The 25649-nt window shown below is 35.5% G+C and overlaps 1 protein-coding gene across 1 annotated transcript in view; it reads right to left on the bottom strand.

The window, feature by feature from the left end:
- PRDM5 (PR/SET domain 5) overlaps positions 1-25649 on the bottom strand; it is a 200591-nt gene that overhangs the window by 59351 nt on the left and 115591 nt on the right. The window contains exons 10-12 of the mRNA XM_029916908.1: positions 15651-15744; positions 10847-11007; positions 7013-7106 (exon numbers count right to left, since the gene is read on the bottom strand). Coding sequence (XP_029772768.1) covers positions 7013-7106; positions 10847-11007; positions 15651-15744 — 349 coding nt within the window. The remainder of the gene's footprint in view (positions 1-7012; positions 7107-10846; positions 11008-15650; positions 15745-25649) is intronic.

Here is a 25649-nt window from a genome sequence, read left to right as displayed (position 1 = left end):
TTATCATAGTCTTACAGAATGACCCCCTGAGTCATGGTCCAATAAAATAAGACCTGTTCTAAGAAAATTAATATGAAGGAAACTGCCTTTAATACTACACAAAGCAATACTGTCATTACACTAAATAGGAAATGATGAAAGATACCAACTGGGAAACTGAAAGGAAGAAACATAAACAGGAGTCCTGTGTTTTCTTCATAAAATTTAATGTTATTTGATGTTATAAAAAAGAGAATTGGCTTCCCAAAATATTGATGGGCAGTTTCAATACTACCAAAAAAAATGAAATTGACTCCTTCAATATAACAGGAAAACAATAAAGACTATAAGCTCTATAAAAATCTTACCACGTTGCAGCATAATGGGCATCCATTTCACTAAAACGTTCAACTATCAATAATCATTTCCTAGAGATAAAAAAAGTAATTTGTTCAAATACATGACATTCTGAAAAATGTCAAACTATGTACATGTCAAGTGTTTTTCCAGAAAACAAAACTATGGAGACAGTAAAAAAGATCAGTGGCTGCCAGGCATTGAGGGTTAGGGGATAAAGAGGCACAGAGGATTTTAAGGCAGTGAAAGCACTCTGTATATCATATTGATGAATTCATATCCTCATACAGGTGACTAATCCCAAAGAATGCACAACACCAAGAGGATCCTAATGTGAGCTACAGACTTTGGGTGATTATAATGTGTCAATATAGGTTCATCAGTTGGAACACACATACCACTCTAGTTGTGGATGTTGATAACTGGGGAAGGTATACATGTGGGGGGAAGGGATAGATGGGTAAATCTCTATACCTTCCCTTCATTTCATTGTGAACCTAAAACTGCTCTAAAATAATAAAGGCAAAAAAAATCTGGAAAATAAATTTAATCATCATTTTCTACGTTATTGCCTACCATAAAGGTGACTCAGGAGAAAATGAACACATGTATATGAGTGCTAAATGCACATGCATGCATGCACACACACACACACACACACACACACACACACACACCTTCCACTTGACTTTTTTTTTAAATGTTTTTTTTAACTTATTTTTGATACAGAGAGAGACAGAGCATGAGAGGGGGAGGGGCAGAGAGAGAAGGAGACACAGAACTGGAAGCAGGCTCCAGGCTCTGAGCTAGCTGTCAGCACAGAGCCTGACATGGGGCTCGAACCCACGAACGTGAGATTTGACCTGAGCTGAAGTCGGAGGCTTAACCGACTGAGCCACCCAGGCGCCCCTCCACTTGACTCTAAGAGATAAGACTCCCAGGCATGCCTGGGTGGCTCAGTCAGTTAAGCATCCGACTCTTAATTTTGGCTCAGGTCAAGATCTCACAGTTGGTGAGCTGGTGCCCAGCGCAGGGCTCTGCACTGATAGCACAGAGGCAGAGACTGGCCTGCATGATACTGCCTCCCTCTGTCTCTGCCCCTCCCCCGCAAGCACGTGCTCTATCAAAAAACATTTAAAAAATTATTACAAAAGATAAATGTTTCATACTACTAAAATAATATGTGACTTCTAGAATTTCATTCCTCATCTTTTTTACTGGAGAACTTATAGAATTTGTGTAATTATTGTGATAATTCTAACAACTGGGCAGCAGCTGTGTAGTTTTATAGCAAACAAAAGAAGAGATAACACAAAAATAAAATAGAACTTAAAGTCAAAAGATTTGGATCTTACTACCTTGACTGGATAGGTCATTTGCTTCTTTAAATCTCTGCCTCATCTAGAAAATAAGAACGATCTTAGAAATCTAGGACACTAGCAATGCAAAGATTAACTCAGATAATATTTGAAAGAGCTTCTCTCCTTCAATAAACTTGATTAAAAACCTGATCCTGATCTGGTCCTGCCCTTTAGCTCAGAATCTAGTCATGGAATAAATATAAAAAGTAAGGATAATATCATAATTAGAAAAAGACATTTATATATAGTAAATAATGGGGACACCGGGTGGCTCAGTCAGTAAGTGTCTGACTTCATCTTAGGTCATGAGTTTGTGGGTTCGGGTCCCATGTCAGGCTTTGTGCTGACAGATCAGAACCCAGTTGAGGTTCTCTCTCTCCCTCTCTCTCTGCCTCTCCTCCACTCACACTTTGCTCTCTCTCTCTCTCTCTCTCACACACAAATAAACATTTAAAAAAAAGTATATAATAAAAATGGGAACCCCAAGTCTCTACTAGATGAGAGGCTACAAAAGCAAGAGACTATAATATATCACACAATTGTTTGTCATGATTCCAGTTCATGTAGAGTGGACCTTGTCAAATAAAATGGATAGGGCATTTGTTAGGACAAATTCCTTCTACCTTTTCTAACAAGAATTTTAAAAACTAGGCAATTCCAAGTTAAAAGGTGTCATAGTAAGTTTTTAGTGCTGGTTGGCTGGCCAAATATTGTTCTTTATTTCTATAATTTTTTATATATTAGTGAGCTAAATCTTAAACTATGTTGTTAACTATTATTTTTTATACAATTGTCTCCAACCAATTGCATGATGAAGCCATGAGGTAAAAATAGAAAGGAGAGCAAAGGGCCCAACTTTATATTGAGGTGGGACTGGCTAACAGATTAGGGAATTTAGCGATTTAAGTCTTTGACTCTAGCACTTCCTTAAATGAATTCCAAAATTTTTATGTTATTTTATGAAAAAGTGATTTTATAGTCAGTTAAATTTAGATTCAAATCCAGGATTTTTCTATATAAAGTCAGCATTCTTTCCACTATCCCACTGGAACTGCAATCTATTTGCAGATTCCTTTATTTATTCAAGAAGCATTTACTAATTTCTTTCTCTAAGCCAGGCAGTTCTCTGAATAGTAAACAAGTAACTTATCAGATATGAGCACAGGTCTAAGGGAACACAGAATCTACAATGGCTGAAGAAGTAGGAGTACTTGGAAGTGTGCAGTGTCGAGAGCAGTATAAGATAGAGCATGCCAACCTGACTTGGAGGGTAGGGGATCGTCAGGTAACATATCACAGAGAAAGTTACATTTAACTGGGAAGCAAACAAAGCCCAAAAAGGGAGCCTGGGCTGTCAGCTGGGACAAGAACTGGTAGTTGATGAGTTCTATGAAATAAGGGGCAGTCCCTCTGCCCAAAGCAAGGGGAAATCACTGTAAGAATAATGGCTGGGTAAGCCTCACATCTCTTTAAACCCTCTTTGGTAAAGAAAACATCTACTTTCCACCTTCCACTGTATTAAAACAAAACAAAACAAAACCTTCTAAAAGCCCTGTACGTTAATAGCAAATTTCATGAAATTACTTTTTCAAGATGACTGACATGAAATAATGAAACTCTGCTTTTTCAGAAGAATCTGAGTTTTCTCTGAGCAGCATGACTGTAAGAAACAAAACAAAACAAAACAAAACAACAAAGAGTTTGTTTATATTTAAAGACTAGAAATCTTCCTGTTAAAGGAACTAGGCTTCGAGGGAGATGTGAACAAGACATAAGCTATGAAGCTGGACGTTCAGGAAATGGTACTGAGCGGCACTGAGCATCCACTCAGTTGTTCTCATTGGAATAAAACACTCCCATGATTAATTATGAAAAATTTCAAACATGAGGAAAATGGAAAAATAGTACAATAGGCACTATCTACCTTCACTTAGGTTTCAAGTCACTATATTTGTTTTTTCATTCTCATTTTTTCCTTTTTAAAAAAAATTTTTTTTAAATGTTTTTATTTATTTTGAGATAGAGAGAGACAGAGCATGAGCATGGGAGGGGCAGAGAGAGAGAAGGAGACACAGAATCGGAAGCAGGCTCCAGGCTCTGAGCTGTCAGCACAGAGCCTGATGCGGGGCTCGAACACACGAACGTGAGATCATGACCTGAGCCGAAGTCAGAAGCTTAGCCGACTGAGCCACCCAGGCACCCCCATTTTTTCCTTTTTTAAACATACAGTTTTTACACTTCTTTTTGCTAGTCCTTTTGAGAATAATATGCATAAACATATCACACCTAAATAATTTAGCATAAATCTAATAATAGTAGTTACCTGCATAATCATACTGTTAATATACTTTAAATATTTACTATATGAGAAACATAGCATATAAAATTAGAAAACAGAATCATAAAGAAAATTCAAACTATCCATATTTGCAATACAAAGAAATAACCACAGCTAATAATTTAGTATTTAACTCTAGGACCTTTATATAGAAATGTTTTATACTTACAAAAATATATCATTTTGGTTTTGTAACTTATATTTCTTATTATTTTCATGTTAAGTAATAATATAATATGTAACACCACTTTTTTGCTTAAGGAATATTCCAATTTATAGATATATCATAATTTATTTAACCAATCTCTTCAATGTTGGATATGCAGGCTCTATTTCTATTTATTTTGCTCTTACCAACAGCTCTTTAAAGAACAAGATAGTATGGAAAACAATTTGACAATAAAATATTATGAAAAAAATAAAGAACAAGATAATATCTTTTTTTTTAAACAAAATTTACTGCCTTATAATATCTTTTTGGACTTAGAAACCAAGCATACTTTGGGTTTATGCCTAAAAAGGAAGATAATCATAATTTAAAAAGCCAAGGACAATTTCTGATATGATAAGGTATATTAAATTTGAAAAGTTATATTGGAGATCATTATAGTTTAATTTCAAGAAAGAAATTAGTGAAAGACATGTAATTCAGAATTCAAAACACTACCAAAAATAATTTTTCCAATCAAGTTCTCTGTTAAACACTTATTAAAAAGAAAGGCTAGGTTAATAAGAAACATAGGGACCTAAACACATTTTTTACCATTGAATATGCTTTTTTCCAAAGGTAATACATTAAGAAAATCCCATGATTATTTATTCCAGAAAACATGATAGCAAATTAGCTCCTTATCAATAGTCAATCAAGATTGTTCATAAATTATTAAAGCTTCAGCACATTCAGTGATTTAGGATCTTGAAAAACTTGAAAGAAAAGAAAGGAAAAGATGTTGAACATAAAATTCTCATTATGATATCCTGTAGGAAAGAAAACCTAAGAGAAGGAGAAAATAATAAGAAATTATATTAATCACTTGCTTTTTCTGTACATTCAGGACATGGTGCTAAATCTTTGGCACAATTTTAAGTCCACCTGCCTTCAGCATGACTCTCTGCTGCTCTCTTTTGCTTCTCTCTTCTTTTCTTTTTGTTGTTCTCTGCTTCTGGTTTGTCTTGCATAGGAAGTTCAGCAACATAATCTAGCTAAATAATTTACCACATACAGTCTAGCTACTGAAAACCATTAAGATTCATGTACAATAGTTGGGCTATCAAAATTAAGAGTATGTTTTCAAGTCTCTTCAAGTACTTTTCCACTTGATAGATAAAATCCAGACAAGGTTCTTCCAAGAATATTTAATTGTTTAAAGACTTGCAAATGATATATCCAGTAAGGGATTGACATCCAAAATACAAAGAACTCATACAACTCAAGACCTGAAGACCAAATAATCCAGTGAAAAAAATGTGCAGATGACCTAAACAGACACTTTTCCAAGGAAGATATACAGATGGCCAACAGACACATGTATAGATGCTGAACATCATTAATCATCAGGGAAATGAAAATCAAAACCACAAAGAGATAACATCTCACATCAATAAGAATGGCTAGTAACAAAAAGACTAGAAATAACTAATAGTGGTGAGAATGTGGAGAAAGGGGGGCTCTGGCACCGCTGGTGAAAATGTAAATTGAGGAAGCCGCTCCGGAAAACAGTATGGAGGTTCTTCAAAAAACTAAAAATAGAAGTTCCATATGATCCAGTAATTCTACTTCTGGGTATTTACCCAAAGAAAATGAAAACACTAACTCAAAAAGATGTATGCACCTCTACATTTCTTGGAGATTTACAAGAGCCAAGACATGAAGTCAGTATAAGTATCTATTGATAGATAAATGGATAAAGAAAATATAGTATATTTACATGATCCAATATTACTTAGCCGTAAAAAAGAATGACATCTTGCCATTCACAACAATGTGGATGGATCTAGAGGGTATTATGCTAAGTGAAATAAGTCAGAGAAAGACAAATACCATATGATTTCACTTATATGTGGAATCTGAAAAACAAAAATGAACAAACAAATACTAACAATAACAACAAAAAGAGAAACAGACTTACAAATATAGAGAGCAAACTAGTGATTGCCAGAGAAGGCAGTGGGAGGAGGGTGGGTGCCATAGGTGAAGATTAAGGGGTACACACTTTCAGTTGTAAAATAAGTCCTGGGGATGAAAAGTACAGCATAGGGACTATAGTCGATAATATTGTAATAACTTTGTATGGTGACAGATGCTAACTAGACTTCTCCTATACTTGTCATAGATAGCTTTTTGAGGTGTATATAATTATCAAATCACTATGTTGTATACCTGAAACTAGTATTATATATCAGCTATACTTCATTTAAAAATATAAAAAAAGAATATTTAGTCATGTATACAGCTTTCACTAGGGCACAACCCTCTTTCATGGGAGATGTTGCATAAAAAGTCACAAGAAAGGAAGCAACCCATGGCATAATGGATATTATGGTTGCCTCACCTTGTATTCAGTAAAATCCTACCACATTCAAACAATATTCCAAGGACTTTTTAAACTGAAAATGGCCACATCTGAAGTCAGTTGTAGGAAGGAATTTTAAGAGGAGGCCCTGAGCCTTCTATAAAAAGTAAAAATGCTATTCCCTATCCCATCCATTAGAATAGAATACAAAGTAAATCACAATTACATCACAACTAAACAGTAGCCAAAGTATTTCCATTTCAGATATTTAACTTAGTTGGGAAAGTAAACTTATTTAAAGTTTTCCTAGAGTAAGGAACTGGATTCCATAAAATTTTAAGGCAGAGAAAACTGCTAAGATTATTTCTTAATCTGAGAGGTATTTTCTAACATTACAATATTCTTGTCTTTAAAGAACTATATTTCTTTAAGTTGTTTTTTATTATCAATTATAATCTACATACCTGTGTGGCTACGAATATGAACTCTCAGTGTACCACTGCTGGCAAATTTCTGGCCACAATATGGGCAGATTTTCTCCTTTTCTCCAGTATGTGTCTAAATTGAAAGGAATAAAAAAGGTTGAGGATAAACATAAAGAATTAGTAAAAATGATGAAATGCCTCTGACAATGGTAAATCCTTTTTTTCCAGGATTATGTTTCATTAAAATGATTTAATATCACAATGAGATTTTAAACAATTTATCATGGGTATTCCCACTGCTTAAAAAAAACCATAAAAACCTTAGAATCATGCATCAGTGCTAATTTGAAAATAATTCTACGGTTTACTTTTTAAGCCTTTATGGAGCCCCCAAGTAAAAATGATTGAGTCATACAAAACCAGTATATGCTGGCAAAACCACATAATCAAAATGGGGTTACAGCTGCCCTTGACTGCTGCCAAGAAATACTTCCTTAGAAGCATTTTTCACATTCTTTGTGTGTATTTAACTCTTGAGGACAAAATCAATCTCAATAAAGTAATCTGTTACTTGCATTATGCTTGCCTGACTGGATTGATTTTACTGCAAAGCAAAAAGAAATATTAATCTGATTTGATCTTCGAATCAGCGGGTGTTAATTGAGCAATTTGAAAGAACATCTTTGCTCTCGACATACCTTTAATCTTGGCATAAAACAATCATACAAAGAAAGGCGAATATGTATCATCAAAAGTGAATTCTGACAGAATGTTAGAGAGTTCAAAGAAAAGAGTGACCTCTCCAAAAAGAGGAGGCAGATGGAGCTTTTAAAACTCGTCTCACAATCTCATCAGGAGACCAGCTATTCTACCAACATCAGAAAGGCTGTTCCAATAATTGAGAGGTCAGAGCTACTTTTCAGGTCCCATATTTTTCAAACTTAGAAGAAGGAAAAAAGAAGGGAGAAGGAGGAAATCACTTCAGATATCTGCACATTCTCAGTGAAACTATTTTTTTTAATTTCAATGATAACCTACAAATCAATAAAAGCATACAGGGGATCACCTGGGTTACCATCAAAAATAGTTTCCAGGGCCTGTGTTTGCATTAGTTTTTGTGCAGATTACTGGCAAGTATCATTATTATTTGAATTGCCATTGGTTAATATAAAAAGAATAGGAAAGGTTTTTTAAAAATGGGAGCATCATTGGGGCACCTAGGTAGTTCAGTTGGTTAAGTTTCCAACTTTGGCTCAGGTCATGATTTCATGGTTCACGAGTTCAAGCCCCATGTTGGGCTCTGTGCTGTCAGCTCAGAGCCTAGAGCCTGCTTCTGATTCTGTGCTTCCATCTTTCTCTGCCCTTCCCCTGCTGGTGTTCTTTCTCTCTCTCTCTCTTTCAAAAATAAACAAATATTATTTTATTTTATTATTTTTTTTAAATTTTAAATGGGGGTGTCTGAGTGGCGCAGTCGGTTAAGTGTCTGACTTTGGCTCAGGTCATGATCTCCCAGTTCACATGTTCAAGCCCAATGGCGGGCTCTGTGCTGATTCCTCAGAGCCAGGAGCCTGCTTCAGATTCTGTGTCTCCTTCTCTCTCTGTCCCTCCCCAACTTGTGTTCTCTCTCTCTCAAAAATAAATGAAAATTTAAAAATATTTGTTTAAATGATGTGTTCCCAGAATGGACACACTAGCTGGGATGGAAAAAGGGGCTGGGCGGTTACCTCCTCACCTGATCATCTCAAAAAGCCACCAATGTTGCAAAACATTCTCATCTTCCATAGTAAATTAATTGCTAACTTTAATATAATTAGTTTAATAGCCTTATTGACATTTAACTTGAAAATTTTCATATTGAATTATAATCTGTATTTGGATGTCAACTGTTATATCTGTAGTTTTTTAAAGAATTATAAACTCAATACCTTAGTCAACATCAGTCTCCTTTTAAATATTTTTCCATTGAAAATTAGTTATATTATAATCAAATCTGAGGAATACAGTATAACCAACTGCCACACTAGCCAATGATACCGGCTACCACAGACATCTCCTTGATTCTGCATTTGACAGGCACTTAACTTTCCATTTCCAGTACAACTTCTTACACAAAACAGTTATACATTCTTCAGTGTAAGAGCTGTTCCTCCCTTGGTTCACATTATGGCTCATTTTAAAGGAAGTGGTATAACATTTTAACATATAGCAGACCTATATTCTTCTCATTCCCTGACAGAAGGCGCAAAATACAACAATTCTTTCTTGATTGTGTAAGGTTGTTTAGATATTGTATATATCCATTATTACAACTTTAGATTATTCCAAGTAGGCAACTACCAATTTATTTATATTGTCTTATAAAATCCACACAATTTCTTTTGTTGCTACATAAATACTTCATTGTTCATTTACATGACCTAAGTTACTTGTCAGCGGTCTAAGTTTCAAACTAAACAACATTAAGTCACTATTACTGAAAAGACTTAAAATGCTCCTTTGGTTTAATTAAAAATATTTATTATTATTAGGTACAGAAATTGGTTAAATGGCTTAAAATGGTTTTTAATATTTATTTTTGAGAGAGAGAGACAGAGCATGAGTAGTAGAGGGGCAGAGAGAGAGGAAAACAAAAATTCTAAGCTGTCAGCACAGACCCTGACACGGGGCTCCAACTCTGCGACTGCAAGATCATGACCTGAGCCCGAGTCAGACACTTAACCAACTGAGCCACCCAGGTGCCCCTAGTTACCTGGTATGAAAAGACATTTAAGGTACAATACTAAAATATCTTAAATATAGATAAGAAAGCATGGAAACAGATCATAATGTGAACAATACTGGATGAATGTATGAGACAAAAATGAACAATGCTCTGCAAAATGTACTCTATGACAATCTGTCATCACAACTATATATGTCTTGAAAAACTATTTTTCCCCACATTGATTAAATACGAATTTATTAAATTCATGCAAAAAAGTAATTCAAGCAAAGATAGTTAAAGATTATCTTATTCAGAAATTTACAAAAAAAAGACAGTATCATTGTTACTGAACATTAAGGAAACAGGAAAAGAAAGTTTCTCAAGTCAGTCCTTTTGAAACAGCTATACTGAGGATAGGCACCAAAATAAAAGCCACACTGAAGCAGGAGTAGCAGAACCTATTATACTTCAGAGTAATTTCTAAAGTCAACATCAAAAACTTTTAGTGTGTTTGTTACTCTATGAATTTTTCTATTTTAAAAAATATACTTGAAATATACTTGAAATATACTTATAAAACAAATAAAACTTTGATTTGCTTAAGGTAATTAGCATAATATAAAAAAGATAATCTCCAGAACACTATAAGAACATCATTTTATTTAAGAAAAGTAAATTCTTATCAAGTCCCTCTTCTGTACCAGGAACTCCCCTAGGTCCTAGAGATGCAAGATGAAAAAGGACCATTCCAGTCCTAGAAGAGCTAAGCCTAATAATTTGTCAATAAATATCTGAATTAGCTTTGAAAAACAAAATTATGGCATTACACATTTTAAAAAATCTATATTAAGCCAAAAATGTACAGAAATTGACAAGCTCCCACTCATCGAGTGTCCTTTATAACCTGTCTATCACCATAGCGCAGGGCTGTGCAGAACCCCTCCCTAAATCTAGGTTCACTTTCATACGAACTATATAACTCTTCTGAAAAAGTAAAGAGAACAAATAGTTTCTGAAGAGCTCGTATAAATCATGCATCCCTTATTTGCCATTTTCAGTAAATATGTTTATTAATTAATATTCAATTGAGTGTCACATGATAATGAGGATACACAACCATATCGCTTAAATATGTAATCCATTCAAAGTCAAGGAAGGCTTCCACTTACTTTCTTGTGACTTCTAAGCACTGAAGGTGTAACAAATGCCTTGTTACACAGCTCACACCTGTATTTCTTGTGTCTTTCATGGACCACTTGGACATGAACATTTAAAGTATCCTTCCTTTTAAAGGTAGCATCACAGTGATGGCACTTGAAAGTCCTCTCACCTTAGAAAAAAACAGTCAAATAAGAGAAACATCAGATGCAACAGCAGGGTGTTGTTAACTTCCCCTCATAGGTACCAGATTTGTGTTCTTTTCTCCAAAAAGTTAGCTTTATTGCTAACAATTTATTGTAGCCAGAAAAGATAGTTTTTCACGAAATATTTTGATTCCATATTTGCTAATTCACTGTGTGACCAGTGGGAAGTGCTTTAACTTTCTTAGGTTCTCAGTCTCTTTAACTGGAAAATGTGGACATTTAATTAGCGAATTTTCTAAAGGTACCATAAACTTTCTTTAAAGGTAGGTATTTCTAGAGCAGGGGCTCAGGTTTGTGGTAAGTAGGTTCTTGTGGTGACGAAAGGCTTCTGTCAAGCAAAGTCAAAGTGTCTGTCCCTGACTCCCACCACAACCCTGTGGCCCTTAGGGGACAGGACACAGGTAGAACAGGGTCATTGGGTAGAAAGCTGGGGTGGGAAGCCCCTGAGGGCACACAGAAATGGGTCAGAGCCAGCCCCCTTCCAGGACAGGAGAGGGCTGCAACACCTCAGCACTGTCCCAGGAACCCGGACCACAGGCTACCTGACCCGGTCCTTGGTCTGCTGTGAAACACCTGGAGGAACGGTTCAACTCCCAGGTTCTTGGACAGTTTGGGGGGCTGCCTCCCAGAGAGCCAGTTGGATTAAGGCAACTCTCCTCTTCTACCCTAGAGCCCCTGGGTACCTGTGAGGGTTTTCATCTTATTCGGGAGCCGAGGCCGGTGAGGAAAGCAACTCCAGAAACGATGTTTAGGGGTATATGGTATGTTTTAAACTTTCACATAATGCTATCTATCCTTGTAGATCTTCATAATAAACATGTACAACTCTAGTGGCCTACTTTAAGTACATTTTCAGCGATCTATGTGCACAACTGTAAGACAGTTTTATCTCTCAGAAAGTTTTAAAATGTGAATAGCACATAGTTATATAAATAAGACAGAATAGAATTTGAACATATTTTCCATTTTTATAGAACAATTATATTAGCACAGAGTCACATACTATAGTCAACTATGAAACAAAATATACAGGTAACTTTCTACATCGAAATAAGAGATTACCTCAATTTGAACCAAACTTATAACTTCCCTCCATTATAACTAGCATAAATTCAGAAATGTGAAGATCCTATTATTTCTTCATACCAAACTTAGGAAGGAGAGACAAAAATTAAAAAAAGAGCAAAAAAGAAAAAAAATTATCCTTTTCAAACAGAATTTTTGATTTCTGTTAAAATCTCTGACAGTCTTGAAATCTGACACTTGGAACAGTCACATCCAAACCATGCCTGAACTGTGCAGATTCTCACAGCACTGTTTATATGCTGCCTTTGTCCATTTTTGTTGCTGGGTGCTATGATTATAACCTAGTTTGTTTTTATGTGTCTTTTATATTAATGTATTTAAATACTTTATTTATAACCAGTGAGAGTAAAATAAAATATCAATTGACATATGATAATAAATAATAGCAAATCAACTCAGGAATGAAAATAAAAAACAAAAAAACCCCAAAAACAAAAAAAGCTATTCTCCAAGATTTCTCCTTCAAAGCATTTCTACTAAACTATTGCATGAATCAAAATACTTATTCCAGGGTGCCTGGAACTTCAGCAGGTGAAATCAGTTAAGTGTCTGACTTCAGCTGAAGTCACGATCTTGTGGTTTGTGAGTTTGCACACATTGGTCACTGTGCTGACAGCTCAGAGCCTAAAGCCTGCTTCAGATTCTATGTCTGCCTCTCTCTGCCCTCTCTCCAATCATGTTCTTTCTCTCTCTCTCTCTCTCTCAAAAACTAATTTAAAAATGTTAATGTAAAGTTAAAAAGTACACATATTGATTCCTGTGCCAAAACTGCATCAAGCTATACCAAGGGAGCCCTTACCCTTCTTCTTTCACATTTTAATTCTAGTTTTTTGTTTTAAACCTATCAGAATTTCTATAATTCTGATGAGATTTTATCTGATGTTATCAGATTTATTTGCCTTAAAGAAATAAATCTATGATTAAAGATAGGATTTTCCCTATCTTAAAAACAAGAAAGTAGCTAGTTAGCTGTTTTTTTGTTTTTCAGTGCATTAGAAAATAGCAATAATTTCCAAAATAATGATGACAAGTTATTCTTCATATTCTGAGCTAGAAGGCTGATAGAAGTTTCTAAAACAATCTTCATGTTTTGAAGTTAAACAATTTTAATTTTCATATTATGCAAGATAACATCTCACATTTTGTCCAATTTTGCCCACTTCTGGTTTTCTCCATCCTCACTAGTCTTATCTGATATTTAACTTTACCTGTAATAACCCACTTACTTAATTACAAAGCTGATTCCCCAGTCTTGGTGAGCTTCAGAAAGCCTTTGATTAATGTGCTGATCAACATTATATTAAATACAGAATGTGCAAGCACAGTGTACACTTGCCATTTCAATCCCATGTCTCAGGTTTATGAGAACCAATCAGCTGAAATCAAACGTAATAGATTCCTTATATTAAAAACTCCTTGCTGTTATTGAAAATTTTATTTACCACAGGAAAAATTTCGTGAGCATCAGGCTAAATTAGGCCACAGAAATGGATTTTTTAAAACCTTTATTTATTTTTGAAAGAGAGAGAAAGAGACAAAGTGTGAGCAGCAGGGAGGGGCAGCGAGAGAGGGAGACAAAGAATCCGAAGCTGGCTCCAGGCTCTGAGCTGGCTGTCAGCACAGAGCCTGAAGCAGAGCTCAAACTCCCAAGCCAGGAGATCACGACCTGAGCCGAGGCCGGATGCTTCACTGACCACGCGCCCCCCACAGAAGTCTTAATAGTATGAATGAGGTTCCCTTGTCCCAATCCCTACTCTAAAATCTATTCACCTCGGGGGCGCGTCGGTGGCTTAGTCAGTGAAGCATGTGACTCGAATTCAGCTCAGGTCATGATCTCACATTGTCTGAGAGGAAGCCCCATGGCAGGCTCTGTGGCAGGAGTCTGCTTGGGATTCTCTCTCTCTGCCCCTCACTCACTCGTATGCAGTCACTCTCTCCATCAAAACAAACAAACAAAAAATGCCAATAAACATTTAAAAAACAAAAATAAAATAAAATCCATTCACCTCATAATGATTGTTTTTCTTAGTCAAATGATAGTGAAATGGGATGAAAATTTGTTATATGACGAATTTTATTTCTTAAATGCACAGCTGTCCTTAATAAGGAAACAGAAAGTGACGTTAACAAATGCTCCGGAACTGTTAAGGTAAAATTCAGAATGATAAGAGGCCATAACACTATCTTTTCTGTAGGAATAGATGCATTTTATCATAATCATTACCACTTTTTTTTAAACTTTAATATCTTTGTTATTTTGAATTTTAGATACATCTACTTGACCAGAGAAAAATGTCTTCCAAGATACTATCTTATCTGTACCATTGTCATAAATGATTAATTGTTTTTGCTGTCCTCAGAAATATTAAAAATTTAATCAGGAGTAGTAACTTTGTTTCAGAAGATGTTCTACTGATTAAACAACTCAAAAGCAATAAATACAAATATTACTTATGTTATGCCACTTTCCTTTAATTTTAGATACAGTAACGTAGCAAATGTCTGGTTACTTCAATATCTGAACATAGAACCCACTTTAAAACTGAATTTAGTAATAACATGGTCTCTGAAATAAAGTGCTGTAAAAAAGTGTCCTTCAGTGATGGTATAAAAGGTATAATATTCTAAAACTAGCTCTGAGTGGACCTGCCTTACCGATCTGCATGGTTTGTATGTGTATAACCCAACCCTAAAGAAAAGCAGCACTACTGCTAAAAAGAAGTAAGAAATCAGAGGCAGCGTACAGGTAAGTAGGAAAAGACCTATCAGAACCTGGATGCAACTTCCAGAGCTAAAACCCTGTATTTGTCACTGTGTTTCTGAGTCTCATTTTTCTCTGTTCCCCAACAATTAACAGGTTACACTAGATCTGTACTTTGATCCTTTCTAATTTCAAAAGTTGGTGAGCTAATAAAATCACGCCAGACATCTTCATGTTTTAAAGGGTCAGATATCGGTGGCTTAGTTGGCTAAGCATCGGCTTCGGCTCAGGGCATGATCTCAAGGTATGTGGGTTCGAGCCCCGCATCAGGCTCTGTACTGACAGCTAGCTCAGAGCCTGGAGCCTGCTTCGGACTCTGTACCTCCCTCTCTCTCTGACCCTCCCCTGCTAACACTGTCTCTCTTTGTGTCCCAAAAAATAAATTAAAAACATTTTAAAAAATGTTTAAATAAATAAATAATAACGGGTCAGACATGTTTCCTTAATCATTATATTCCAAAGGGAACAAAAATGTCTATTTAAGAACAAATTTCAAAGATACCTTACTGAACATAAGACACAATTTTGTATACAAACTTTATATACTGGAAAGAAATGATGCAAAATAAAATGTCTCATAAAGTGATTTAATGTGGGAAAATAAAGCAAGTATAAAGGAAGAAAAGCTGAAAGGCAGAATTACGAGCCTTTTTTACGTAACTACATATGGGTCCAGATCTGTGATGTCTACATTCTCAAAAGGTGTAAGGACAAAGTTTGAGAGAATTCATTTTGTCCTCAAATGCTTGTATTGTGACTTACTGTTATGTATGAGAAGGTGTCTCTGCAAAGAAAATGGGGTCCGGAACAAAGCTTTACACTCCTCACACTGGAATGGTCTCTCTTCAGAATGGGTCTGCAGATGAAAGAAACTGAGTCAGAAGGATCTAGAATCATCCAGTCATGACAATAACTGTGAGCCTGTATCCATGGTATGGAAGAGGAAAGGGTAGGCAGACATACCTTGTTTCTTCTGGTGATGTTCTTTCAACATGAAATTGTAAACACAAATATGCTATGTGCATGGTAGAAAAACAACTGCATTTTTAAATTCTCAGATTAATTATAAACTTGCTAAAAAATAAAGGAAATTGGGGTGCTTGGGTGGCTCATTCAGTCAAGTGTCTGACTCTTAGTTTTGGCTCAGATCATGATCCCAGGGTCGTGGGATTGAGTCCTCATTGGACTCTTCTCTAAATAGGAAGCCTGCTTGGGATTCCCTCTCTCTCTCTCTCTCTCTCTCTCTCTCTCTCTCTCTCTCTCTCTCTCTTTCTCTCTCTCTCTCTCTCTCTCCATCCACCCCTCTCCCCTACCCTGGAGAAATTTCATCTATCATTTATTTTGTACCCAGTCTATGCTATGCACTTCATACCACTATGGGACAGTCCTACTTTACCCATTGGGGATGCAGCAGGAAAACAAAAGATGAAATCCCTGCTATCAATGGAGCTCTTACACTAGCAGGGAGAGAAGGACAATTAACAAATGATAAAATGTGAAATACATACTCTAAAGAAAAATAAAGAAAAGCAGATAGCCAAAGTTTCAAAGAATGGAGTAGCAAATTTGAACAGTGGCCAAAGAAATCCCAGCTGAGAAGGTGACTGGAGAGAAGAACTGACGCAAGTGAGGGAGCAAGGGCATGTCTCCTCTGAGTCATCTGGGCAGGAGACACCATGGAGCCCAGTGTGGTTGCAGCAGGTGGACAAGCCATGGGAGTGGGAAGACGGGTCAGAAAAAAATGGGTAAAGAATGGGAAAGAGAAGCAAATCATGTAAGCCCTGGTTAGCCACTGCAGAAATTTTGTCTTTTACTGAGAGAAAAAAATATCAAGTGAGCTTTGAGCAGATGAGTGGCATGATTCACCTGACATTTAATGGGATGCTAAGGTAGCTGTGTTGAGAAGGGGGATATAGGGGGACAAGGACAAGCAGAGAAACCAGAGAAGAAAAAGCAATCAACCAATCAAGAGATCTTTAAGGCCTATGTCATGGTGGTAGCCACCAATGTAAAGAAAAGCAGGAGGCTTCTGGATGTGTTATGAAACTTAACAGGTTTTGTGGAGAGACTTGGATTTGAAGCACGAGACACAGAAAAGAAGAATCAAGCATGTCTCCAAGATTGTGACCAGAGCCAATGGTAGGATGAATCAGCCATTAACTAATACATGAAAGAGCAAGCCAAGGAACAAGTTTGGGGGAAAGAGAAGGGGTTCAGTTTTGGAGAAGTTCAAATGACTATTAAGAGATGTCTAATAGGCAGTAGAATATTTCAAGTCTGGATTATATGATATAAAATATGGGGATATCAGGTTATATAGTGTATATAATAATTTATATATAATATTGTAGTGTATATAATAATAGTGTATATAATAATTTATATAGAATATTTAAATCCATGAATACAATGAAAGAATGAAAATTTTTAAAAAATACTATCTGTGGTATATCAGATTGGCAAAGATGAAGCAAATGGGTATTATGCACTGTTGACTATAGGGTAAGAACACGTGGTCTCATGTCTTGGAACTGGGAATGTAAATTTTCTGAGTGGCAGTGTAGCTCTATTTACCAAAATGGCAAATGTATGTACTCTTTGACTAACCAACTCCCTTTCCAGAAATATACCTGCGAAATTTTAACATAAACAAAAACTTTTCAAAAGCCTCCCAAATGCTCACTGACATTGGTTTAACTAATTCTGAGTGGCTATTATATGTTTATTTTGATATGGAAAACCCCCTACAACATATTCGGATGTCAAAAGCACAATGCAAAACACTACACACAGCATACCATATACTGCATATACATGCACATGTAGAATGGGGTGTAGAAAACTGTCCTACAAAACACTGAGGAGGGTTTTCATAGTAAAGTGGAGAGTGGTATTTGACAGAGCTTTTGCTTTCTTCTTTATACCTTTCTTTGATATTTTAATTTTCTACAAAGAATAGATAATATTACTACAAAAAGAAACTCCTTTGTTTTTAAAGCATCCATATTGGGAAAAAGGGCTGCTTTGCTCTTCCAAAAATATGATAGTCCACCCTAACCAAGTCTTTCTCTTTTTCTAAATCTAGGACTAAACAACATGTGTATGGATAGGATTTAGTGACTTGATTATGAAATAACGGGACAGCATAATGCCGTAACACCTATATTAACAAACCAAAGCCACAACATCTAGCTACAGCCTGAAGTCTAGAGCTATTTTAAGCAGTTAGCTGTTAGTGCATATCCAGGTGAACAAATATTTTTGTCAAAAATGTATCAGTACCGCCAGCTGAGTTGTTACCGCTGCTTGTCCAAGCCTCAGCGGAGAACCATGCGCTCAAGCTCACTTAAGTGAGGCGGCAGTGAAATGCTTGTATGTTGTGAACAGAAAACCTGTCTCCAAGATACAAACTACTTTACAAGTACTAAATAAAGCTTTTTAAAAAGTGTCTTGTCCTTCAACTTTTCATCTCTAAAGGGTGACAAACTTTTCACTGACTTTCACTGTATTATCCTTAAGCTGTAGAATATTCCCCCACTTAAATGCCATGTCACTGATACCAGTATTTGCGGATATAACAAATGAACTAGTCCATGAGCTTGTATTATGAAATATACTTTTATGCACCATGTCTGATTATTGTTATAGATAGAGAAAATATGTAAGAAAATGTGTTGCACTATTTATAAGACCTAATAAAATGTCTCAAAAATGCTTCAGGTTTTCAACATAATTTTTATACAATAATCACCAAATTAGCACATTTCTTGCTACTCAAACCAAAAAATTAATTTCATGAGAACAGAATAAAATTTTCATCAGGCCCATTCACAGTGAAAAATTATAACCTTGACTATCACCAATATACATTGCTCTGTAGTAACAGTATTACTGGAAATGATATTTCTTCTTTGGGTCATGTGCAAAGCAAGAAAACTATCATAAAATTCAGAGGAAATAACTAGAGATAAAATAAATTTGTAGAAAATATTCCAAAGATATATATGTTGGAACTATTCTTTTCTCTGAAAAAAGAGTTCTGTTATTCAAGTCTCAAGTCTGCATATCATAAGCATATTACTATCCCACTGGGGCACATAATAAACCTAAAGCTGCATAAAATCTGTGTCATCTGGCTGTTTACAAGGTCTGTGGATTAAATTTTTACTGTTAGCTTTATAACTGGCTTCCTTAAAGGGCCTCCTCCTCACAAAAATAAATGGAAACTAGAGAGATATCAAAGAAATCGGCTCAGCACAGGAAAAGGTAGCTCATTTCACAAAATATGTTAACATTATAAAATTGAGGTTATGCTCTTACAGAAGTATAGCCTTTCGTGGCCAGGTCCAACCTTTTCACTGCTTGAATGCCACAATTCTGTTAGTACAAAGCCATAACTCCATGGAGCCAACTACTGACGCCTTAAGTTTATACCCTGATCAGGGCAGAGGGAATTTGCTAAAAGAAGGAATAATCATAGACTTGCAGAAGTCCTCCCTGGAGGGCAGCGAATCAGGCTCCCTCTCAGGGAGGTTTGCCCTCTACAGTACTGCTAAAACATGGTATCTCATATTTCTAACCAAGGATGTTTCTAACAAATACTGCTTCAAACATATGACTCTTCAGGCTAGCTGATGTGACCGCTAATTTAAAAGTTCTGCCCCTACAATGGCCACCATTTATTAGAGAGAGCCTACAGCTGCAAGAACAAATTTATTCTCTTCTCCACAATGAAGCCCTTTAAATATATGGTGACAGCAACCATGCCCCCTCACAAACTATCAAGATAAGAGACACCTGTAGCTTCATTCATGAAACTATGCCTTTCAGACACATCACAAGAATTGTAAAGCAGAATTTTCTGAATAAAAGTAGGCATCCTAAATTCTGTAACTCATATGGAATAACTCATAGCAACTATACCAGCTTCTCTAGTGGATAAATTGTTTGCTATGCAAGATGGCTAAATAAATTTCTGATTCTGCATTGAACTTTATGGATTATCCAAAAATAAACTAGTGCAAATACTAAAGTATGAATGGACAAACAACAAGATACCAATTCTATCCTACAAAAAATTATGCTCTCTTAAAATTAATACCAGTTGTTGAATAAATAGTTTTCTTAAAATATAAGTCTCTAGAAATTAAAAGATAATAGGATAATAATGATAATAGGATATTATTTATAGGATAAACACTTATTATTATTATAAGATAATAATAGGATTCAAAATATTTGACTAAACTAGAGAGAGAGTTGTGTGTGTGTGTGTGTGTGTGTGCATGTGCTGTAAATGTGTGTTTAAGCCACCGTCCAATTATCTGACAACCATATACCAGAGGACATACTCTCAATGAAACATCATAAAAACTTTATTTTTCAGTATAATATAAATGCAAACTAAACTCAAAAGATCAGAGTTTGGAGTCAGTTTCTAATTTTAAATAGAAAACATCCAAGATGGGATATTAGATTCAAAGCCTATTTTCTACTGAAAATACAATACTTCAGCATAGTTTAATTATAACATATAGCTCTCATTTGGAAATTTTTCGTTTTCATTGATTCAGGTTTATGGAATTTGTTGGTATAATATAAATTGTTCATTTGTTTTGCTTTTCAGATTCCACATGTAAGTGAAATCATATGGTATTTATCTTTCTCTGTCTGACATGTTTCACTTATCATTATACCCCCTAGGTCCAACCGCATTGTTGCAAATGGAAAGATATCATCATTTTTTATAGCTTAGTAATATTCCATTGTATGTATATACTCATCTTCTTTATCTATTCATCTGTCAATGGACACTTGGATTGCTTCCTTACCTTGGGCTATTGTAAATAATCTGCAATAAACACAGGCGTACATACATCTTTTTGATTAGTGTTTTTGTATTCTTTGGGTAAATACTCAGTAGTGGAATTACTGGATCATATGGTATTTCCATTTTTAATTTTTGAGAAGCTTCTATACTGTTTTCCATAGTGTTTGCACCAATTTACATTCCCACCAATAGGACACAAGGGTTCCCTTTTCTCAACCTCTTCATCAACACTGATTATTTCTTATCTTTTTGATACTAGCCATTTTGATAGGTGTAAAGTGGCATTTCATTGTGGTTTTGATTTGTGGTACAAATTGTTCTATGAGAAGAGTATCTATTTTTCAAAAATATAACAATTTTTTTTCATTTAGCTTAACTTCCAAATTTGTATTACCCACCCACTAAGAGTACTGACATCATTTAAAATTCATTACCCTTTGCACTGAAGGTTCATATAGGCATACTTCTTGCCCTCTGTATATTCTTTTCTATAAATTGCAGCGTTTACTTTTCAAAGTTCTTGCCTTCTTTTGCTGTAACAAGCTATCACCACATCTTCTGGCTATTGTTAACCTAAGTTTTGTTTTGTTTTGTTTTTAACTCCTCCTTCACTTAATCTTCTTCTAATAGGTCCTTTGGGCTGGGAAATAAGTCAATGGAATTTGGTAGGATTTCAGGTAGTGTAAAAGTGAAAATGATAAGAATATCCATGCTATGAGTAAATAACATGTTTTAAAACATGAAAAACATGAAATTTAGCAGTAGTAGAGAATTAATTTATAATTATACAGAAAAATGAGCTATGTTTTTGTTTGCTGTTCTTTCTACCAAAAAGCGGGAAGAATAGACATTCTGATCCAAATCATTCACAAGAATAAGTGTATATATGAAGACTTTCTGTGGAGAAGCTGTTTTTTAATATATGATACTTATCTTCAAGAAGATGAAAGGGAAGCAGTGGAAAGAAACCGGCTTAATAACATTAATCTTCCTGAAACACCATGGAAAATAGTTTTATTAAAAAAAACTAAAATGAGCCTTTGTCCAATAGGTATTAAAATGCACTACCAAGTACAATTATTGAAGTACTACGATATTGCAAGATAACAGAGATTAAATGGAAAAGAGTGACATCCAAACATAGTTTTACATGAGAGGCATTCAACAATATGATAGCAGTGGTAATAAATCAGGATCTCATTGCATACCTCAAAACAAATTCTTCATTGATTAAAATACTAACAAAAAGAAACTAATATAACTTTTACAGGCATTGATAAATGTTTGCACAGTGTTGGAATAATAAAGTTTTCTAAACAAGACCTAAAACTCAGAAGCTGTATATACTCAGAAGCCATAAAACTCTTAAACCATGTCATACTTCAAAACATAAAAGTGTAAAATTTCTTTATTCAAAAGATGCAAGTTGATAGATGGAGACAAAGAGTAGAAACAAAACTAGCAAAGTGTTAACATTTGTAATATCTACAGAGCTTCTAGAAACCAATGGGAAAACAGCCAAATAGTCTAATAGAAAACTGGATAAAAAGTATGTATCAGCATTTCTCAAAAGTAATGTAAATGCAACATAAGCTTATAAAAAGAACACAATTTCACTACCCATTGCTTAAATGCAATAAAATATCACTTTTCAATTCTTAGACTGAAAAAAAAAAGACTGTCAAAAATCAAATATTGATGGCATAGACAAAGGGATACTTGAATCACTGCTAGGAAGAGCTTTTTCCAAAGGCAGTTGGGAAAGAGCAATCAAAACTTAAAGAAAACTTACTATTTTACACATAAATTTCATAATTAATATCTATTTTCAATAATACTATTGGCATAGTTATGAAGTTTTATAGAAAAGGATGTTCACTGAAGTACTGTTCTAAATAGGAATTGTTACAAAAAAATGAGCAGGTGTATGTGAACTCATGTGAAAAACTCTTCAAGTCATAAAGTTAAGCCAAAGAAGTAAGTTCCAGAATGATATCTTATGTCATAAAACCCCTTACATTTAAATATACTTATCTCTTAGATGGGCAGCTAAAACCTTGTGCTTTTCCCCAAGCTCCACCCAAAAGAACATCTTACAGAAAAACATCAGTGTGAAATGTGGAAGTTATTGAAGATTTGACTAGGGAGATGGAGAAGATGGCTGGTTTGCATTTCACTTGAAAAATCCCCATCTGACCTAATATTTGGGAATCTCTTATCCATGCCCATGGTCATTTTTCTGTTTCTAAGCCCCATCCATCCAATTCTGCCACTCAAACTTGATTTTGGGTCAGGTCATGATCTCATGGTTCATGGGATGGAGCCCTGCATCGGGATCCGCACTATCAGCACACAGCTTGCTTGGGATTCTTTCTTCTCTCTGCCCTCCCCCTCCTCGCTCATGTGCACTCTTGCTCTCTCTTGCTCTCTCTCAAAATAAATAAACATTTAAAAAAATGTCACCTTCCTCTCTTTTAATATTTCCTACTTTGTGGTTTTAAGAGAGTCAGGGATAGGCACTTAATCAGGGAGGTCAAGTGAAGGAAGTTCAAAACCCTGGACCGGGTCTGACTGGGCTGGTCAAGAGCAAAGTAGAGAGCAAAGCTGATTTCCAGTAAGGGTGAGCTCAGGAAGTAAGCATGAGTCTGAAGCTTTAAGGCAGAGACAAGAGTCAGAGGCTAGAGGTTTGGGAGGCGAGGCCCTGTGGCTCTCGGAACAGGCGTGAAGGAAGCTCTAAAGGGGAATGAGCAGTGACGTGGTTCTGGCAAACACCAAGAAGAACAATCTTTAGTCGATGGCTCCTAAGTTAACATCTGGGGATGGAGAGGTTAGAGGGAGTAGAATAAAGCTGGGGGGGAGGTTTCTCTATTAAAGTCAGAGCATAAAGGGGAATCACTGATTCGGCAGGAAATGAACTCCAAGTCGACTGTTTACTTCAGAGCCAGAGAAGGGTTCAGAATGACAACAGTTCAACTTAAAGGTTTAAAGAGCTCCTGGTTAGCTCAGACTGGGTAACCTCAGTTAGTATAGAATGAATACTGCAACGATTCCTCAGTGTGTTACCAGATCGCTAATACCCTCATAAGTCAAAAAAGAGGAAGAATGTATAGAAAGCAACTCTGAAAATGTGGGAAAATGTACTGCAAATATATATTTTTTAAAAATAATTTCTCATGTCACAAATACTATTTAAGCACATTAAATTTATATTTGGGATAATCTTTTCATGGATTTTATTTATTCAGAAAACATGTGTCACATTCAAAGAACAATGTGTTCAGTAACTGCTATGAACTAAAGTACAGTATCTATCCTCAAACCTTAAACTGTAATATGGAAAATATTAAGTGGTTTTGTTAGGAATTATATAGTGCCAGGGCACCTGGGGGCTCAGTTGGTTGACCGACTCTGGCTCAGGTTATGATCTTGTGGTTTGTGAGTTAGAGCCCCCCATCAGGCTCAGTACTGTCAGACTGTCAGTATAGAGCCCACTTTGGATCCTCTGTCTCCCTCTCTGTGCCCCTCACCCACTTCCTTAAAATATTTAAAGAAAGACATTTTATAGTGACATCTCATCATCTACTTCAGAAAAATGACTTAAATAGGATAAGTGATTTGCCATTAGCTGAATAAGCTTCAGACAAACCTCTATCTCATTTCCCTCTGCCAGGTTCAATTCCTGCATGCTTCTCAGTATGCTCATTCTCATCATTGTGAATGTGCTTCTAGAACACAAAAATAGGTAATTTTGTACAACATAGCACCTTAAATGGACCACCCAGTACTTCACCTATAGCACACCTAAAGAAGAGAAACAAAGTTGAAGGAAAAAGTGACTGTGATGAAATCAGGAAGTGATTTGTTCAGTCTATAATGTGACACCCTTCTTAGAGACTGACAAGGTTTTTTTATTATATAAAATTTATGCCATATATAGTATTGAAATCGAATTCATGATCTATTTAGGGAAAGATTTATCCTTTCCTTTAAAAAGGATTTAATAAAAATTTAAATGAGCAAAGTCTGGTCTGCAATATGTGTCAAACAGACCATGACCAAAAAAATACTTTTTATACTGAAACTCAACACACATACACCTATGCACAAAAACATGTGTATGGTTTTCTTAATGGCCCTTACCTTATATTTTCAATTCTATTTTTAATGGCTATTCTTGACCCAGTAAATTAATTTTAAGATATATAGTGGTCACGGCCCAGAGTTTGGAAATCATTGGTTGATATATTAGTATAGGCGGCCTCATGGAATTATTCCAATAGAGAGTAGGACCAGAGTTCTTCACAGGCTTGAAAGTTCATCTCTGGAAGGATATGCAAAGGCTCAGGAAAAAGTCTTTTATTTGAATAGACATATCTTTGTCCCCAGAAGCTTGTTTACAACTTCATCAGGACAAAATCTCCCTGTATTCATTTCCATCCTCAAGCACGTAATGTCAGCTTCCTGATCCAGGATAGCAGGAGGGAAGCACTATGTACTTTATCTTGGTTTTGCTTTGCAATAAATTTGATCAGGAACAAAATGGAGGCTGAAGACTAGCTGACTAGCTTCTGTCACCTCCAGTTCTGAAATGTCTGTCCAGCTGTGACTTAAAGATATAGTTAGATCCAGATAAATAATAACTAAGTAGATTAAAAAAATTCAAAAAGTAATCAGGTCATATAATGGTCCGAATGGTTTAGGGATAAGAATAACCAATTTTGACCTACTGAGCCTATGTAATTGGCAAAATGATAAAAATAGCTAATTACGTTTTAGAAACAGAAATCATCCCTTCACAGTTTGACACTGCCATAATCACACTGGAAGATAATATTTCCTTTTCCAGCAAATCCAGATGACAAGAGAAGAGCTGACCCCAAATGAATCAAGTATATTAAAAATTAAGAAGTTACATAAGCAAAAAACCCCAA

The sequence above is a fragment of the Suricata suricatta genome, chromosome 1 (genome assembly GCF_006229205.1).
Source record: "Suricata suricatta isolate VVHF042 chromosome 1, meerkat_22Aug2017_6uvM2_HiC, whole genome shotgun sequence".
Classification (NCBI taxonomy): Eukaryota; Metazoa; Chordata; class Mammalia; order Carnivora; family Herpestidae; genus Suricata; species Suricata suricatta.
The sequence above is the reverse complement of the archived record's forward strand: the minus strand, read 5'-3'. Positions and strand labels throughout refer to the sequence as shown.